Source organism: Vulpes vulpes, chromosome 9 (assembly GCF_048418805.1).
Source record: "Vulpes vulpes isolate BD-2025 chromosome 9, VulVul3, whole genome shotgun sequence".
In the NCBI taxonomy this organism is placed as follows: domain Eukaryota; kingdom Metazoa; phylum Chordata; class Mammalia; order Carnivora; family Canidae; genus Vulpes; species Vulpes vulpes.
In genome coordinates, this window is record NC_132788.1 from 9618160 (window position 1) to 9638538 (window position 20379).

General features: G+C 37.3%; 1 protein-coding gene across 50 annotated transcripts in view; it reads left to right on the forward strand.

Moving 5' to 3' along the window:
- The window catches only part of TRIP12 (thyroid hormone receptor interactor 12), a 145442-nt gene that overhangs the window by 108026 nt on the left and 17037 nt on the right, over positions 1–20379 (forward strand). For 30 of the 50 annotated variants that reach the window (XM_072719266.1, XM_072719263.1, XM_072719273.1 and 27 more), the window contains 16 exons: positions 922–1150; positions 1454–1572; positions 4128–4335; positions 6986–7086; positions 7294–7468; positions 8688–8829; positions 9905–10096; positions 11377–11528; positions 12968–13140; positions 13517–13590; positions 13672–13871; positions 14684–14811; positions 16094–16245; positions 16896–17038; positions 18353–18509; positions 20149–20247. In XM_072719266.1, coding sequence (XP_072575367.1) covers positions 922–1150; positions 1454–1572; positions 4128–4335; positions 6986–7086; positions 7294–7468; positions 8688–8829; positions 9905–10096; positions 11377–11528; positions 12968–13140; positions 13517–13590; positions 13672–13871; positions 14684–14811; positions 16094–16245; positions 16896–17038; positions 18353–18509; positions 20149–20247 — 2444 coding nt within the window. The remainder of the gene's footprint in view (positions 1–921; positions 1151–1453; positions 1573–4127; positions 4336–6985; positions 7087–7293; positions 7469–8687; positions 8830–9904; positions 10097–11376; positions 11529–12967; positions 13141–13516; positions 13591–13671; positions 13872–14683; positions 14812–16093; positions 16246–16895; positions 17039–18352; positions 18510–20148; positions 20248–20379) is intronic. The other 20 variants (XM_072719268.1, XM_072719270.1, XM_072719281.1 and 17 more) reach the window with 1 other exon arrangement.

Below are 20379 nucleotides of genomic sequence, written 5' to 3' on the forward strand. Positions count from 1 at the left end.
TGCTTAAACGGTACCCACCACATTTTTCTATGTGATTTGCAGCATTGCAGACCACAGCCAGAATTAGCCCCATGTAGTTTTTTATCTGATCCTATTATTCCTTATACCTTTAGGTCTACCCACACTTAATCAGATTAGTTCTTTGCAATCTTTTATGTTATACTTTCAAAATTCTCTTCTTCACTAGCGAAGAATAGATTTTCTTTAGATTTCTGACATTTATCTCTGTCCTTGGGGATAGAGTCTGTTGCTTTCACAGCTCTGGTTTAGAGGGCAGGGGTCAGCAAACTGTCCCTAAAAGCAGTCAGATAGTAAATATTTTAAGTTTTATGGGTTGTATAGTGTCTGTACTACACCTCAATTGAACCTCCAAACAACCATAGAAAATTTATAAATAAATATATGTGGTTATGTTCCAATAAGATTTTATTTACAAAAATAGGAACTGGGCCAGACTGGGCCTTTGGACCATACTTTGTCGACCCTTGGTCGAGTGTGTACTTTTCATCAGTTTCTTTCCCCCGTACCTTATTCCCTCTTAAAAAAAAGTGACAGGTCACCTTGTTTTTCAAGAGTTTCCAATCATACACCCATTGTCCATCTCTCAAACTCTGTTTTTTCTTATCAGTGGTTTAGCTGGCTAATACTGAAATAGCCTCAGTATTTTGTGGAACATACATTAGTAATGTAAGAGGCACAGCTGATGCCTTTTTCTTTCCAACTGGCTAAATTTTGTCTTCATGCTGCGTTTGGCATTTTTGTAGACCCCGTTGATCACATTAAATAAGTTAATTTGTCATGTAATCAGATTTTTTCATAATATTTCAAATAATTACAGTAGCTTGAATGGTTTATGTTGTTTACTTCCTTGTGTCTCTGAAGTCTGTAACTTTAGAATTGTACATTTTTATTTTATAACAGGTGGATATTCAGAGTTAAAGAAGGATGATGCTCGAGCACAGCTTATGAAAGAGGATCCGGAACTGGCTAAGTCTTTTATTAAGACATTATTTGGTGTTCTTTATGAAGTGTATAGTTCCTCAGCAGGACCTGCGGTCAGACATAAGTGCCTTAGAGCAATTCTTAGGATAATTTATTTTGCGGATGCTGAACTTCTGAAGGATGTCCTGAAAAATCATGCTGTTTCAAGGTGTGTTCATGAAACGAGGAAAAACATTTTAGAAAATCAAGTCTCTGCAAGTAATTTCCAAAATCCTTAAAGTAATAATATACAAAAAATTGCATAAAGCAGTTTATTTGTAATGTCTTGAGGCCTTTTTTGTCTCTTTATATTCATACACACCTTTGAGATAGACAAATACAAAAGTGTTGTTTAAGAAAAATTTTGGTTTTCACAATTAAAATATTTTGCTCTCAAATTTAAAGTAGTATGGCCAAAAATAATTCTCAACTTGAGACAGATGTTTTATATATGAATGCTTTCTTTTTTTAGTCACATTGCTTCCATGCTGTCAAGCCAAGACCTGAAGATAGTAGTTGGAGCACTTCAGATGGCAGAAATCTTAATGCAGAAGTTACCTGATATTTTTAGTGTTTACTTCAGAAGAGAAGGTAATATCATTCATGATAATTAATTGTTAATCTTTTAGTCTAACTAGTATTTCAATATCCATGTAACTTTAATTTAGAACAAATATTAAACGTTTACCTTTTTTATAAGAAATTTTAATGCTTGGGGCAGCTCGGGTAGCTCAGCGGTTTAGCGCCGCCTTCAGCCCAGGGTGTGGTCCTGGAGACCTGGGATGGAGTCCCACGTGGGGCTCCCTGCATGGAGCCTGATTTTACCTCTGCCTGTGTCTCTGCCTCTCTCTCTCTCTCTCTCTCTCTCTCTCTCTCTCTCTCTCTGTGTGTGTGTGTGTGTGTGTGTCTCGTGAATAAATAAAATCTTTTAAGTTTTTTTCATGCTTATAGCTTATATACCATATAAAGTGTCTTTCGTAAAATCTGTTAATATAAGTTGAGATAGACAGCCAGGTGATCAGCACTTAGGTACATTTCAAGGATTTGAGTGTTTATGGGCCAGAAGCAATTTGACTTTTCTTTTCATATAGATAATGTGACACCTGCCCATAAAGCTAGCTTGAAAAAGTCAAGAGTTCACTTTCTCTCCCAGTGAATCCCTTTCATAGATCAGAACACTTGTAAAAGGGATTTTTATTTAATTTGTTGGGTGCATAGTGGAATATTTTATGGCTTGAGATAATCTTTAATGTGCAGTTGGTCTAGTCCTCATTTGAGGAATTTCAACATAGGTATCAGCTTAGAAGATATAGTACTTTTCTATTTTCTTTTTGAAGATCTCAAAGATGAATCTGTATTGCTCATTCGGTTGTTTTACCTTTTGAAACATACCAAGCTGTTAAAGGAATTCTTTCTCATCAGCGAATCTCTTTATGGCTCTTTTGGTCTCTGAGGATACCTTGATCTTGTGTAAGAACACAAGCAATAATGGTATTTTACCTTACAGTAGTTTCATCTTCCATCTTATCAACAATCCTAATTCTTTCTGCATATGATCTATTTTATCTTCTTTCATCACCTTATGCTGGATCTGGATCTGTTCACATCTCTAGAGTGCTGTAGTCATGATAGTGGAAGAGTATTAAATCAAATGGAACGAGGTTTTCACTATTTTCTTAATAGCTCCGTTTAAACAATGATAATTAACGCCCCCCCCCAAAAAAAATCCCAACACTACTTATTTATATGAAACAGAAGGCAAATTCTATTAATATGGGTAACAAATGGGGTGCATTTTTTAATAGATGCTTTCTGTGATCGCATAAACGTTTGGTATGTGTTCTTTTTAGCCTTGGATTATCTTGTGATTTGCATTCTGTGTTTTGGTTTTGGTGTTTTATTTTAGCTGTCGTTTGCCTTTATTTGTTCTACCTTTCTGATCTATTTCACTTTCTGATTGGGAAGTGTATTCAGAATATGTGATTTTTTTTTTCCTCTTTACATTTAGAGTATCACTGTGCTGTCAGATTTAATTTTCCACCCTCCCCCCACCCCCAAATTTATTATAATATATATACATTATGAAGGTTATGGAAGAGTCTTGATTAGTTTTACTGCTTTGCATCTGGCTGGGTGTACTGCTCTTTGAGGTTCCTCTTAAATGTCATTTATTCCTGAGAACTTTGTCTTCCTTCTAGAATCTGTTACATTCTGGTAGCTGTGTGCTCCATCAGCATTGTGTTTTCTCTCTAAGGACCAGTTTAGTCTTTATTTGTAATTTCTTGTAAAAAAAAAATTTTTTTTTCTCCTCAGTAGCTGCCCCGAGTCCATTTTTCTCGTCCATGGTCATATTCTTAGTACCTAGCACACAGTCTGGCATGTGATTGCTACAGATAATATTTGTAGGATGAATGCCTCAAGTTTGAGTTCATTCAGACATCTTGTGTTTTTTTTTGTTACTTTGTTTTAAAAAATTCTGATTCTGAATTCTGAAAGCTCTGGACCGTTTACCCAGAAAAAAATGTGAATGTGTGAACATGTACATTCAGACACACAACCTCTGCACACAGTTGATAGTTCTTGGCACCCGCTTCCCCACCATGTCCATTCTCCTGTGATTCTTATCCAAATATGAACCCCTGCCTCATAAGTTACCATATAGTTCTCTTTATACAACATCCAAGGATGTGAAAATCCCCATACTTGGATTTTTTGGTGTTTTCTTTTTTGGCAATAGTATTAACTGTGATCTTTTCTCACTGTAGCATTTGAAGTTAACTAATAATTGTAGTAGGTTTTTATCTCCTGGCTATCAAGCCGTAGGTGCACTACTCTGTTTTTGTAGTTCATTGTTTTTATAATGGTATTTGAATTTCCAGTAGGACTTTGTATGACCCGTTAAATTTCCTGTTATCAGATTTTGAATATTAGAAGACATTCAATATAAATCTCTCTTTAATGCTGATTTTGCCTACTACTTTCCAGAATGGAGTCAAGTCAAAAACCCTGGCACCTAAGTCATCATGTCCCATCCATCTGCCAGATACTTTTTATTCATTCTCTAAAATCAGTGTTAGCATTTAGAGATTGTAGAATTGTGGGGAGGTGGTCCTGATTAAAACTGACTCATATCTGTTACTGTACAGGTGTAATGCATCAAGTAAAACACTTAGCAGAATCAGAGTCTTTGTTGACAAGTCCACCAAAGGCATGTACGAATGGGTCAGGATCCCTGGGATCCACGACGTCAGTCAGCAGTGGAACAGCCACGGCCGCCACCAATGCTGCAGCTGACCTGGGGTCCCCCAGCTTGCAGCACAGCAGAGATGACTCTTTAGATCTGAGCCCTCAAGGGTAAGTCAGAGTTTTGTGCTCTTCACCTTTACCTGTGTCCTGGTACCTGAGATTCACACAGGGAATAAAATGGTAAAATATTAAGAGAGGACACTGCATTTACCCATCAGTAAATTTTGTTTGATGTTTAATGGGAATGGGAAGAGACCATCCATTTATTGTAAAGCCACTGTATTTAGTTGTGTCTAGGAACCCCAAGGGATACGATGTGTTTCCAGGGAACTGTGGCTCAGTGAAGTTTCTGAGACAACTAATGGAGTAGTTAATGATGAGCACAGTGTCACACTTATTTCATGGATATAGAACTTGAACCCTCGTTTCTAATTCTGTAATCTTGTGATTATTTACTGTTGCATACGTACCGGTTTTAAAACATCCAGATAGTAACATAGTGAAAAAATATTAAAAACTAGAATTTGGGGAATATACAGGAAAAAACCTGATTTCCCTTTTGTTTTTTAATTGGCAAATGGGAACTTTGCTCTTAATAAGAGTAAGTAGGAGTTCTTAAATAAGCCTGCTTCCACCTCTGTTATCTGTTTTACTCTCTTTCTGGTACTGTGCTTCTGAGAACATTACCAAACCCTCATTTCGTCTTCATTTTGTTGTGTTGAAACAAATTACACTCTAAAATTGTATTTGTTTCTTTGACATTAGAAACTTCCTATTACTGTATGACTGGTGCATGATCAGATTCAGTTCCGAAAATCGAAGTTTAGTTAGTGTAATGCTCCTTTTTATTTCTTTTAAGCTATGACATAGATTTTGGTAACACATATCATACTTCGTAAGTGTCTTCCAAACATTTAATCCTGTAAACTACAAGGTAGCATTGTCCTAAGAAGCTAGCTGGCTTAGGATCTCTGCTCTTTTTGGTGCCACCTGGTGGCAGTTGTCTACTCTAGCTTAAATATGAATTTTGGCAGTTCTGGGACTTGGGCTACAGACTTGGTCTTTTGACACAGTGGCTGTTATTTCAGGAAGCTGCTTAGTTTGGGTGGTACCTATGGGATTGGGCCTGGAGAATATACTGGGGAAACCTCCACCTTCTCTCTTCTCAAGTTGGGTTTGTCTGCCAGTTTTCCCTCACAGCCTTGCCTGTCTCTGCTTACTTCCTCTCTGGCCTCACTCCTTAGCCCTGGCTGCTGTGGTAACTTACGTTACTGTGGGGTTTCACTGTCTAATACAGGCATGGTGCCCGAAACATCAGGTGCTTGGTGAAATGTGATGCAACTCAGACAAATGCAGTATTTCTGAGCCACTTAACAGACTTAGACTTGATTTTAGGTTCTAACTTGAAAATTCTAAGGAAAAAAAGGAAAAAACCTTCAAGTATTTTTAAGTGGTTCCATTCCTTTCTAATATGATTTCAAATAAAGAAAGGTTAGTTTACATTTATAAAGGGAGCATCGTTCAATCATGTCTGAAAGTTCATTTTTCCAGGGAGCCTGGGTGACTCATTTGTTCAGGCATCCAACTCTTGGTTTTGGCTGAGGTCATGAGCTCAAGCCCCATGTTAGGCTCCATGCTCAGCACAGAATCAGGTTGAAGATTCTCTCTCTCCCCTGCCCCCCACCTGTGTTCTCCTTAAAATAAATAAATCTTTACAATAAATTTCACTTTTCCTGATTGTCAAGTGTATTCAAATACATTTAGTGTTTTTAATAGACATATTAAATGTTGGAAAACCTTTAAAATGTTTTTTGGTTTTTCTAATTTTATTTGACTTGCAGACCAACTGAACCAGAACTTTAAAAAAAAAAAGTTTTATTTATTTATTTTAGAGAGAGTGTGCTAGCTTGGTGCAGAGTGGGGGCAGGGAGAAGCAGAGGAAGAGGGGGAGAGAAACTCAGGCAGACTCCATACTGAGCGTGGAACCCAACTTGAGGCTTGAGATCATGACCTGGGCCGAAACCAAGAGTAAGACACTCAACTGACTCTACCGGTCATGTACCCAGAACGTCTTTTCCATCTTCTCCATCTTATGTAGTTTTGTTATTCTACGAATCTGTTGATATTTCAAACTATTCCTACTGTTGTTAAGAATGGTGAAAATAAGACACCGAGTCTATGTATATTCTATTTCAGATATTCTAATTCAAAATAGTTTATTAATACTGTGACTTGACAGATTAGTTTATGGGTTATTTTGTGTTTAAAAAAATGACTTAACTATAAGTGCGTTCATTTAGGATGTTGTAATTGCATCCCATGAAAGTACTTGGAGTAGTATCGAAAGTATTTTGATAATATTATTACTCAATTTTAGTTTTTGTCATTTAAGTTAGGAAATAAATATGGTAATCAGATTTAATATTCTTTTCCAGTTTGATAGCACAGTTCTTTTTAATATTGCTTCTTTGCATTGTGAATTTGTTTTAGGTACTTTTCTGTATGTATACAGAGTTTATAATTTTACTTTTAGTTCAGTGTAGTCAAACAGCTGCTTTTTGAAGTAATCCTTTTCTATGTCTCTAGATCTCTAGAACATGACTGATATAGAGTCTGCATTAAATAACCACAAACTAAGAATACTCTGTTATGGCAATATTTTACACCTTGTTTCTGCCATTTTAGCTTGCTTTTCAATGAGCCATGATAATAAATCATGGTAATTGCTAAACTTATTCCATGTTTTCTCATGTGCTAGTCGATTAAGTGATGTTCTAAAGAGAAAACGGCTGCCAAAACGAGGGCCAAGAAGGCCAAAGTATTCACCTCCAAGAGATGATGACAAAGTAGACAATCAAGGTAATTGCTCTGGTGATGCTGTGGGGGTGCGGAGGGAAACTAAAGGCATGTACTTATCAAGCTGCTGACAGCTTTACACACACCTGGGTTTCCTGAATACTCAGTGTTTTTAGTTTCAGCAACTTCACCTACTAAGAACAGTAATTGTAAAATGTAGTTTTCATTGCACAAAAATGATTTAACTGTCATTCCCGTTTCTTTTCATAGCTAAAAGCCCTACCACTACTCAGTCACCTAAATCTTCTTTCCTGGCAAGCTTGAATCCAAAAACGTGGGGAAGGTTAAGCGCACAGTCCAACAGCAACAACATCGAACCAGCACGAACTGCGGGAGTCAGTGGTCTTGCCAGGGCCGCCTCCAAGGACACCATATCCAATAACAGGTGAAGCGAGGGAATTCTCTAATACTTCTGTTCTCTGATTTGCAAAAGTTAACATTATTGCAGTCAGTATGTTTGTTGTGTAGAGATGAAACATGGATACATTCCATTTATGCTCAGAAGTGGCATTGCTTGAGGAAAGAGCAGATTCTGTTTTTAAACTCTGTGCATGGTTTTGTCTGAAAGTCTGGTCTTACATCTTTTTTTTTTCTTTTTTTAATATTTTATTTATTCACGAGACACAGAGGCAGAGACATAGGCAAGGGACAAGCAGGCTCCCTCCATTTCAACATTTATGGTTTGCGTTAACATATGTTCAAAACCAAATAAATTAAGCTGCTCTGTGGAACCTGGCAGTTGTTCTAGAGGAGGGCAAGCTGACGTATTTTCTGCGTGTACACATGCACACAGACACACACCCACTTTATGAAATACCCTTTCTTCCTCTACCCTCGACAGTGGAACTTAGGATCCTAGAGTAGAGGCTTCTTTGTTGATCTTAAGAAATTTGGAACTGTACAGGTAAACTTTTTCACACACCAGTTTGTTCCTTTAAAATATTATTTCTTTAAAATCCTTCTGAGTTGCTTAGGTTAGTTTTTTCACTCTTGATGTAAGACACCAATAAGGATTACTACTTCTGCAAATAAAGTTTTAAAAATCAAATGCCACTGGGTAAAGAAACAGGCTTTTTTTTTTTCTTCTGAATTTTGGTTAATAAAAAGTAATTTATCAACTTTATGTCTAAAGGCATCAGAATTTATAATTTAAATAGCCAGGTCTCAGTTAATCGTGCATCTAACAGGTGTGTGTTTCTGGTCTGTACTTCTTTATTTCAGCTCTCCAAGGAACAAAGTAAAGGACAAAGCAGATATGTCTGTACCTAATGAAGCAGCCATGTAAAGTTACTTTCAGGCAAATACTTAGGAAGGAAACTGTTACATGGTAGAGTTCCAAGAAATCAGAACTTTTTGTATATTCTCTACGTAATGATATGAAATATATTTTAAGTAGCTGTGCAATTCTCTAGTACACCTTAGCCCATTTTCAAAATGACAGTTTGGTTAATCTGAACTTATTAATCTATAAACATAGATTGTCATTGATGACAGATGGTTTTAAATATAGCAGCTGTTTGCCTTTGTGGAATTATGATTGAAATACATCTTTTCTGTGAAATACACAGAGACTAATTTTAAAATCTTGTTTTTCCTTCTTGCAGAGAAAAAATTAAAGGTTGGATTAAGGAACAGGCGCATAAATTTGTAGAGCGTTATTTCAGTTCTGAGAACATGGATGGAAGCAACCCTGCACTGAATGTCCTTCAGAGACTTTGTGCTGCAACTGAACAACTCAACCTCCAGGTACCACATTAGGTGTACATTGTTGGTCCTTTGTGGTCTCTTCCAGCATCTCTTCTGTCTTGCCATTCTTCCCTTGATGACTCTGGCTTCCCATGGATTTTGCTGTCCCAGATCAACTTTTTCACTAGACATGTATCTTTAGCACTGCACATTTCTGTACCTTGTCCCTTAGCTTTCATGCTTTATTATTTTATCATTAATTGGACTAGGAATCTCATCTTTAACTTTTTACCCTATTTCTTTCTTTTTTAAAGAGTTTATTTAGAGAGCACACATGTTTTTTGGGGAAGGAGGTGGACAGGGGCAGAGGAAGAGAGGATCTCAAGCTGACTCCACTCTGAGCGCAAAGCCTGACGCAAGGCTTGATCTCACAACTCTGAGATCATGATCTGAGCCAAAATCATGAGTCAGACAGATGCTCAACTGACTGAGCCACCCAGGCAACCTGTCATCCCATATTTCATGGGGAAAAAACTTGAGAAATGCCCCTCAAGTACATCTCAACTATGGGTTTAGAGTTGATAGGATTTCCCCCTTAAACCCTCGCCATGTAGGTCTAATAGTACTTGGAGGAGATTGAATAAGCCTTTTATATTTTATCTGATTCTAAGCCTTTTTACATTTTTAATGCCCTTTTGAGCAATTAGAGGGGTACATGTTTTTCAAGAAATTGTCCATTTCATCCAGGTTTTAAATGTATTAATTTAAAGCCACATTTGATATTCTTGTTTTATCCTTTCATTCTGGTATTCTAGCTCTTTACCCCTCAATTTGTATTCTCATTCTTTGTCGTCTTTATTTATTTACTATTGGTTGAATGTGAGACTTCTTTTTTATGTTAGCGGTATGCAGGCTGTTTTTCTTCCATGAAATACTAACATTTTGTGACTATATTTGTAAGATCATAGTTTCCAAGGATCCACCAAGAATGCATCACTCCCTCCGCCTTCTCTTCTTTTTCTTTTGTTTTGTTTTAAAGATGTTCAAAATGTATTCTTTTTTGAGGAAATGTGAACTCTACATTTAGTTAGGACTGCTTAAGTCAACATGGAAAAACCGTTCCCAACTCTTTCAGGTGGATGGTGGAGCTGAGTGCCTTGTAGAAATCCGTAGCATAGTCTCAGAGTCCGATGTTTCATCATTTGAAATCCAACATAGTGGATTCGTGAAGCAGCTGTTGCTTTATTTGACATCTAAAAGTGAAAAAGATGCTGTGAGCCGAGAGATCAGATTAAAGAGATTCCTTCACGTATTTTTTTCTTCACCAGTAAGTTACCTCGTAATGCTCCTATATCACCTTAAAGGAATCGTTGGTCACTGATGTGTGTATTTTCATCTCAGTAATTTCAATTAGATGCTAGTCAAGATACTTCAAATTTCTAGCTTGTGATACAGTTGGATTCCTTGGTGTTTTTTATTTGTTGTTGTTGTTTTAATATCAAGTATATTAGTAAAGCAATAGAATGGTGATTTAATGGCACAGGTGCCACAGTTTCCATGGTTAGCTTGTCTTGAGTCTTTTCTCTTTAAGACCAGCCATTAATAGCCTTTCACCTGTGAATGTATTTTATTCTCAGTATTTGTTTTTAAAGATGTTGTAGTTCACAATATGTACGTATAGGGAGATATGGTAAACATAGCTATAGGTATAAAATAGCATGAGTATATACTTTTCCATTTTGCATATAAAATACAGCATTAACAGTTCTATTTGAGAGTACTCAATCACCATTTATACTCTGGATTGGAACACCAGAAGGCTCAGAGAGGCTCCCCTTCCTTCAGCCTCAGTGGGTGAGAACAAGAATGTAACTACTCTTGGATATTAGTGACTTTACATCATTCTACTTGTTACAAAACTACTTGAGAGAAGGCATACTCAGGATCCTCTGTGTAGTAAGACTAAGGCTGATTCTTCTGCATGCTAGTGAAACCTTTCACCTGGCCTTTCAGGTTTGTAGGTATTTGAGCACTTCTTTCATTGTTTTACCTTGGGCTACCTAAAGCAGATTTGATATTTGTTTGCAGTGCATGAAATGTGCAGCAATACTGGATATAGTTTTATACCATGTTTAGGATTCTGTGCAGGTCTGTAATCTCTTAACTGAAACTCCTTGGGGCAATAGGTTTCAAAAGTTCTATAATACAGTACGTATATATTACCTGATATTCCCAGTGGATTCTAAGTAGCACTCTATACTCGTTAAATATTTTTGCAGCAAAGCATATGAATATTTCTGCTCAGGAAAGATACAGACTGCAGATGGCCTCAGGTCTCTCGGAGTCAGATCTCACCACTAAATAAGTTGTGTTTTCAAGCCTTTTAGATTGAGGAATTCCGAATACGGGATTGTGGACCTCTACAAAGAGTCTCTCTCTGAAGTAATTTATATGGAAATAATCATTCCAACCAAATCTATCAAAAAAGATAAAAAGAGAATAGATGAATGGCTCTCTTTTGTAAAATTGCCTGTTAAGTTTTCTTGTTGAGGAGTGTTCCATTTTCAAGAGGCCTTGCTTAACCTGTTGGTTTATTTATAACTTTAGCTTCCTGGAGAAGAGCCCATTGGAAGAGTAGAACCAGTGGGTAATGCGCCTTTGTTGGCATTAGTTCACAAGATGAACAACTGCCTCAGCCAGATGGAACAGTTTCCAGTCAAAGTACATGACTTCCCCAGTGGGAATGGGACAGGAGGCAGGTAAGGATCCCTGCCTGGGCGTGCCCTTGCCATTGGAGCATGGGGATAATTTTATTGATGTAGGGAGGCAAGAGGTCTAGTAACCTCTTCATCTGTCCAAAGACCATTTGGTCATGATGACTGAAGAAAAGGACTTTTTATTTTTAAAAGCACTCCCCATGTTCTGAACTTAATGTTCTGGAAATACCTATCCCAGTGGCTATGTTGGCAACCTGTGATAGACCTTAGTGTTCCTAAAACTGATAGATTTTAATGTCTATTTCTTCTCTCTCTCCGTGAATTTTGTTGATCTAGATAATAAAATTGCGTTCTGTGCAATACTGTGATTTTTCTATGTGATGTAAGTGGTTCTACCTTTGAAGGGTTTTAACAAATAAGTGTTGAATATGAACTTTTCTTGTTTCATTAAAACTTTGTATATTTTCCGTAATATCACAGTTTTCCCGAACTTAAGCCTTATGGAAAGAATTCACTATAATAGTTTATTATTGTATTTTACTTGATGTTACAAGGTTTCTGGAAAATTATGACTAGGAGCCTATAAAAACAAGAAATTAGTTTGGTTTTAAAATACACAATATGTTGTGTTTTGAAAACATTTTATTAAAACAGTATGCATTTTTGGACCGATAAAGAGATCTATGTGGGCTAGAGGTTTTTCTGCCTTTGAAAATTAATATGGAATGTGGTTTTCAATTTTGATCATTATACTGTCCTGGAATATTTTTTGAAATATTGGGGCCATTTTCATCTATGCCTGAGAAAACAATGAGGTTTTTCCTTTTTACCCAGATTTGTATAAAATAATGTAGGTTTACATATATCTATATCCTAATGGAATATTCTTTCCCATACCCCTATTTGCATGCCTTATGGAGTCTTACAGATAACTGCTTTTTAAGCTTGTCTGTGTCTTAACTGTTGTCAGCCCTTTACAGAAATGAGCAATTAAATATTACCAGGTTTAGACTGGCTTCATTCAAAAGAATATAGCAAAGTAAATTTTAAACGTTTGTTTTTAAAGTAATTCTATAGCAGAAATGTTTGAACGCAAAAAAACAGGGCTTTTCCCTTTGTTTTTAAAGCCATAGAATTCAGTTAGACAATGGCAAAATACTGTATAAGTAAGCATGCTCAAATGGTTGAGGAACTTTTATTCTGGAGAAATAGTTAAATCTCAGTGGTCAGGGATTTCTGCTCACAGGGATTTCTCATGACAGAGATCAAATGATGATTTAATGTTTACATATGCATGCATGCACACCCTTTTTATTTCTTTATAACAACTTTCGCTAACTTAAATTGCTGGCTTTTTACATAACTGGTAAGTGCTTATTTTTTGCCTTTATAAAATGCAATTTGTAGTGTCTAGCTTTGGTTTGAATTATGTTGATTTTGAAAATAATAGAATAACTTTTTTTTTCACAAATTATCTTGAGCTTTTCTCTCAACAGAGGATCACAGGCTTTAAAATTTTTCAACACACATCAGTTAAAATGCCAGTTACAAAGACATCCAGACTGTGCAAATGTGAAGCAGTGGAAGGGCGGGCCGGTCAAGATTGATCCCCTGGCTTTGGTACAAGCTATTGAAAGATACCTTGTAGTTAGAGGTACTTTCCTTGTCTATGTGTTTATACATACATTTGGGCTGGGAATATTAGGGAATGTACAAATATTTCCCTGTATATTGCTGCTCCTGTTAAAACTAGCATCAGGAACTTATGTTTCCATCATTCATTTTATATATATAGCATGTGGAAATACGACAACCTTCCAAGGGACATACTTCAGTGACAAGTTAACTTATCTTGTTGGACCGTAATGTAGTAGAAATGGCATTTTGTATGTGACAATTTTCTTAGCTCTTTCTGGTACATCGGTCAAAGTGTAATACACACTTTTTTCTAAGAGTATGTTAGTGTAACCAGTATACATGGGCTTTTGTGACATACAACTGCTAGTTTAACAGCCTTTTTTGGTTCTCAGGGTATGGAAGAGTAAGAGAAGATGATGAAGACAGTGATGATGATGGCTCTGATGAGGAAATAGACGAGTCTCTGGTAAGGTGCTATTCTCACCATGTTGTAATGCACACAGTCGAGTGCCTGGAGCTTAAATGTATTTTCTTTTGCTTCATTTAGGCCGCTCAGTTCTTAAATTCCGGAAACGTAAGGCACAGGCTACAGTTTTATATTGGAGAACATTTGCTACCATATAACATGACTGTATATCAGGCAGTCCGGCAGTTCAGTATTCAGGCTGAGGATGAGCGGGAGTCCACAGATGATGAGAGCAACCCTTTGGGAAGAGCTGGTATTTGGACAAAGACTCATACAATATGGCAAGTCTGAAAATGACTTCATCTGCTTTTTCATCTACTTTGATATATTATTTCTGTGTTTTGGAATTCATATTAATGGCTGGGTTACGTAAGGAGAGGGAACCCAAATCTTACATGTTATTATTAAAAGCTGCTTCAAATATTTTATCTGTGTGTACGTACGTAAATGCATGTATGTGCACACAGGTGTATGTGTGTATTTGCCTTCATTATGTCTCCTAGAAATTACGTATTCATGGGCAATAATCATAGTTCACATCAGCTTTTTAGATTTGTTTTAGGTCTTTAAATAAGACAAAAACATGTCTATAAGATTATGTTCCTTTTGAGTAATAAGCTTGTCATCTCCGTATCCTCAGAATCATTTGGGTGTAGCTTTCTGCATTGTTTATGAATGCTGCTTATTTTTAAAGAGAACAATTCTTCAGGATGCCTGGGTGGCTCAGTTGGTTAAGTGGCCAACTCTTGATCTCAGCTCAGGTCTTGATTTCAGGTTTGTGAATTCAAGCCCTGTGTTGGGCTCCACTTAACAAAATAAAAATAAATAAATTGAGCCATTCTTCTCTGAACTACCCCTGGAGTTCCTCAGGTGGCCCCTCCTGGGATGGTGGACTCTGTGTGGTCTCTTCCTAGAAGCAGTGCTATTGGTAATTTTCTAAATACAAGAAACAGGATAGATCTCAGAGTTCTTCTTTTAACTCTGGTGTCTGTAGGTCACACTTTCAGCCCCTGTAGAATAGTTTTTAGGCCCCTATCGAATAGTTTTTATTTTTAAATCTACATTTAGTTTACATACTCTCCCATCAATTTAGGTACAAACCCGTGAGAGAGGATGAAGAAAGTAATAAAGATTGTGTTGGTGGTAAAAGAGGAAGAGCCCAAACGGCTCCAACAAAAACATCTCCTAGAAATGCAAAAAAGCACGATGAGTTATGGCATGGTAAGTTGATACGGGAGGGGAAAACAACTTGCCTTGCATGGAAATTTTAAAAGAATGATTTATATATAGCAGTGAAGTTCTTGGATATAATTTAGAAACAATGAAATTACCACAAATGAAAAGTTAAAGTACCTGGAAAATTAAATTTGGGAAGAAATTTGGGAAAAACTTAACACTCTTCCCATGAAAAACTTATGTTTCAGTGAAGGCTAAAACAAATTTCATTAGTAGAGCACGTTTACTAAAGAAGAGACTGATCATGGTCAGGGGGGCCCTTCATTTTTGTCATTTATTAAAATCTAACAGTTACAAAAGGAATGAACAGTTTTTCCAGGGAACAAGAATGACTACACAATGGAGTAGCACCTCCCAGTTGTTCTCTTTCGTAGTTTTTCTTCCAGTCCACGCGTGCTTGTTTACTCCCCTTCTTTTTTATGTGATGGTACCAATGCCTTAGCATTTGGCTCTGGGTCATTCCATGGAACCTCCTTTCCAGAAGTTCCAAACAAACGGCGTCAATTGCTGAGATTTTTTATGGTCCACAGAAATAAGGACATTGTAACAGTGTTTTGTTTTGTTTTCCATAAAACGAAGTTCTATTATAAACATTTTTTATTTTGAGATTTTTGTTTCTATGTTTTGATGTTAAAAATCGCCCTTTATGTAGTGATAGTGATAGGATTTTTAATTCCTTTGCTGAATTAAAGTAAATGGCAACAGTTTCAGCCCCTGACCCCCTGCCCACCCCTGCCTAAGCTATTATTTAGTAAAGTCTACAAAGAGAAGAATCCTAGATCCCCTTGGAAACCATGAGTATGTCCTATCCTAAGCCTTGGATTAAAGAACCAAATCTCTTATCAGAGTCACAGTTGGGAATATTTGTCTATTTTACATGCCCATTTTAAGCTGGATATAAAAATTAAAAATCTGGGAAATTTATATAGAACTGTGAACTTAAATTTAAACATTTTTTCTTTATTCTTCTCTGGCCGTTTTATTGTTAGCCATTGCTCCTGTTGAAAATAAATGCAAAGGATCCAGTTTTTCTCCCTTATGGTTTGTTTGGATATGGGAGGAAGGAAAATTTTCATAAGGCTGTCTGGTTTATGTATAAGGTAAAAGGGAAGAATGTTCGCTATCCGTGTTCTAATAGGAGGCCAAACATTAGATCTTTACAACTTGTGGTCACTATTTTAGGGGTGATAAGATTACACCAGCCCCACTGGCATAGGTTTTCTAACTTGGATCAAAACTTAGCTCTCTCTGATCTCTTGCACTCTAGATGGAGTATGCCCATCAGTATCCAATCCTTTAGAAGTTTACCTCATCTCCTCGCCACCTGAGAATATAACTTTTGAAGACCCGTCCTTAGATGTGATTCTTCTTCTAAGAGTTTTACACGCCATCAGCCGATACTGGTATTACTTGTATGATGTGAGTAATGTGGTCCACTCATGGAGTTACCCATTGAGTGTTGCACATGCATGTTATTACCCTTAGTATTACCTACATATAAATCATTACCCCTAGTATAGTGGTTGATGAATTCTTGTACTAGAAACAGAAATGATGTTGCAGTTAAATGCAGGCATCATAGCCCAGTGAAATACAGCATCCTCATCAGTAGGAGCTCCTCCGCCACTTTCCTTTGCCAGCCTACAGTCTTGGATCAGTGTTCTTCCTGGCTGCACAACATGAAGAACAAATGTGAATTTATAGTTAAAATTCTTCCAGTACATTTAAGGGAAAGTTCGTTTGTCTAAGATAAAATATGAAGTAAAAAGTCAAATGAAAGTTGAATGCTACTTTTGATATTTATATAATATAGAGAAGGATGACGGAATTGGCCTTGCACAAAACATTAGCTGCCCCATCAGTGATTGGATCAGTACTAGTGGCCTGCAGGGGTTGTGGTAGAGCTGTACCTTGTAGAAATTGTCATTAGGGTTGGGGGCACTTGAGTGAGAAGCTGTATCATATGTTGGGAACCACTCTGCATACATATTTGGAGATAAGGAGTTAGTGAATATAATCCTAATGTTTTACTACATGTAGATCTTTTTTTTTTTTTTAACATTTTACAGAATGCAATGTGCAAGGAGATTATTCCAACTAGTGAATTTATTAACAGTAAATTGACAGCAAAAGCAAATAGGCAGCTTCAAGATCCTTTAGTAATCATGACAGGAAATATCCCAACGTGGCTTACTGAACTAGGAAAAACCTGGTAAGATGATCATTTCTGAACTGGTGGCTTTGGGAGTATGTTATTCTCATGTTGGTCTTTACATATTTTGTTACAAAAACATAGTCTTTAGTGAACCTATTTAAATGTGTTTAAGTAACATCATATTTGATATCACCTTGCTTAATACTTAGTGTAGCTGTCTATCCAGAGGAGGCTAGCTGGGGCTGATAAAAGATTTCCGTGTGTTTGCATGTGTGTATGAAATAGGAAGGTATGCAAGGATATTTGATGAGAGTATAATACTCTTGTCTTCATAAATTTGGACTCAAAAGGTAGAGTTGGTTGATTTTCTGAGCCTGTTTGAGTCCAAACTTACATTCTCAGAGACCATAGGACTGTGCTGATCAATATGGTAGTTAGTAGCCACATATATCTGTTTACATTTATATCAACGAAAACTAGGTAAATTAGACATTAGTTTTTAGTCACATTAGCCACATCCTTATGTGGCTACTCATAGGAGACAAAACAGAATATTGGCATTATTACGGAAAGTGCTTTTAACATCTCTTGTCAAGAACTTCCAAAACCCTACATCAAAATCCAAAATCCATCATCAGAGGTAGTAGGACCTATGTTATTGTAGTGTTCATTCTTTGGAAAACAGCATGGCCGTTTGGCAGGTTTGAGTGACTTAGGAATGCCAAAGCTGGGAGGAAAATTATAAAGTAGGGATCCCTGGGTGGCGCAGCGGTTTAGCGCCTGCCTTTGGCCCAGGGCGCGATCCTGGAGACCCGGGATCGAATCCCACGTCGGGCTCCCGGTGCATGGAGCCTGCTTCTCCCTCTGCCTGTGTCTCTGCCTCTCTCTCTCTCTCTCTCTCTCTATGTGACTATCATAAATAAATTAAAGAAAAAAAAATAAAAATAAAAAAAAAGAAAATTATAAAGTAGTAAAGCCATCATTATTTATGTCTATATGGTACAGGAATGCGTTGGCAGTGTTGTGAATTGTATTTTAAAAGTAGGATTTACTAGTCATGTTACACTTCCTGTAGGTCTTTGGGTAGATTAAAGAAGATCTTAAATAGACCTGGTTTAAAGTCTAGGATTTTAATAGTTGGATTTCATATTTCACAGTAAAAACTACTTAATGCTTTTTTTCTTAATCACTTAGAAATTTAATGCTAGAATTATGAACATTCTTCAAAATTAGTTTGCCTTAGACTGTTCTTATTGGTTTTATTGGTTATATTTTTAATTCCTATTCTTTCATAGCAAGAATGGTTTCTAATGTAGGGATTTATATGGTTTAGATTCTAATTCAGATAATCTATGTCACATCTTTTTGCAGCCCATTTTTCTTCCCTTTTGATACCCGGCAAATGCTTTTTTACGTAACTGCATTTGATCGGGACCGAGCAATGCAAAGATTACTTGATACCAACCCAGAAATCAACCAGTCGGATTCTCAAGATAGCAGAGTTGCACCTAGATTGGATAGAAAAAAAGTAAGTTTTCTCCTCCCAAATATTTAAAGATAAATCTCACCGAGTTTTCAACTAGGAACTACTGGAGATGTGGTGCATGGGAGCAGGGCTTGGTGGTGCAGAGCTATAACTCAGTCCCAGGTATCTCTCATCTGGAGTAGCCATGGCTTCCTCTCAAGCTCTTGGAACCAGGCTCTGTGGGATTCTTCTTCATCCTCACTTAAGAGTCCCTTTTTCCTAGTTCTGAAATAATTTCTACTGTTCTTTATCAGTTGCCATAATGCTCATGCCAAGAAAGAGTCTTTACCTTCTCTCACCAAAGCTGTGTTTTCTTTTTAAATTAGGAACTCACTCTATAGTCTCCCTTATGCAGTGTGTAGGTAGCATTAACCAGATTCACTTTCTTCCTTCTCAAATCACTCCCATCAGAGATGAGCGATACAAGATTCTGAATGAAATTCCTGGCTTGAGCCTCGTCACCCCCCGTGTTGCTGATGTCATCTTCCTGGGCTTCTCACCTTGGCACCATGTTGAGAGCTGTGACTGTACCTCTCTTGAGCCATTTCAGCAGGGACCCTGTCCTACATTTCTGACCTAGCACCCCTTTTTACTTAATGACATCTCTGTTTGTCTTCCTCTTTTGTGCCGAGGATTCTTACCTAAGGCTGTCTTTCCAAGACCAGTGTGAACCATTATTAATGACACTAAAATAGAGATTAGAAGGAATGAAGAGCATGGTAAAATATACGTGTATACTTTTTGTTTTGCAGAGCCTTGCTATTTCTGTCTTTATTTGTAGTGTTAGGAATGTGTCACCAGTGGTGTTGGCAGAATTTGGAAAAATGGCAGTACCCGTCTTGTCCCCATGAATCTTATTTGTAGATATTTGTAGTTGTGCTTGTAGGATCCCTGCAGGTTGGAGCCAGGGTCTTTCAGCTCACCTGTCTCACCTACCACCTCCATATCCATCTCTCCATTATGTATCTGTAAACATGCCCAGGGAGATTCCATGCAGCTGTAGCCCTGACTTGCATTGATGTCTCGCAAGGGTACAGATAGATAGCCTTTCTTCTCCACCCTGTGAATTTTCTGAACCTGCCATGGGCTCAAGATAATACTCAGGCTTAACACTTAGCTTTGCTGCCCATGTTTGTAGCAATGCAGCTACTTCTTTCTTACCGTAACCTTTTCTGAGGCATGGTTTTAAAGGAATCGTCTTGGGGCACCTGGCTGTCTCATTCGGCTCAGTGCTTGTTGGCTGGGGTCATGATCTCAGGTTGTGAGCTCAAGCCCCAAGTTAGGCTCCATGCTGGGCATGGAACTTGCTTGAGATTCTCTCTCCTTCCCCTCCCTGCACTAGATTGCACAGGTTCACATGTCTCTTCTCTTCTCTTCTCTTCTCTTCTCTTCTCTTCTCTTCTCTTCTCTTCTCTTCTCTTCTCTTCTTCTCCTCTTCTCCTCTTCTCTCATGCTTTCTCTGTCTCACACAAATAAGTGAATCTTAAAAGGAATCTTTTAACATTTATTTGCACTCTGGGAAAATGCCACCTATTTATTAAAGTGTATTATGAGCATAGTTTCCTCATGTACTTTGTTTTTTGGTTTTTTTTTTGTTTGTTTGTTTGTTTTGTTTTTTTTTGTTTTGTTTTGTTTTTTTTAGCGTACTGTGAACAGAGAGGAGCTGCTGAAACAAGCGGAGTCTGTAATGCAGGATCTCGGTAGCTCACGGGCCATGTTAGAAATCCAGTATGAAAATGAGGTGAGCTTATGAGTGTGGACGGGTTTTGGCCTAATATGTACTTTCAATAAGACTTTGTTGGTCCTCTGAAACATTCAGAGACAATTGGGAAATTTATCTAGAAACTGGAGATTTGCTCTGTTTTGGATGATC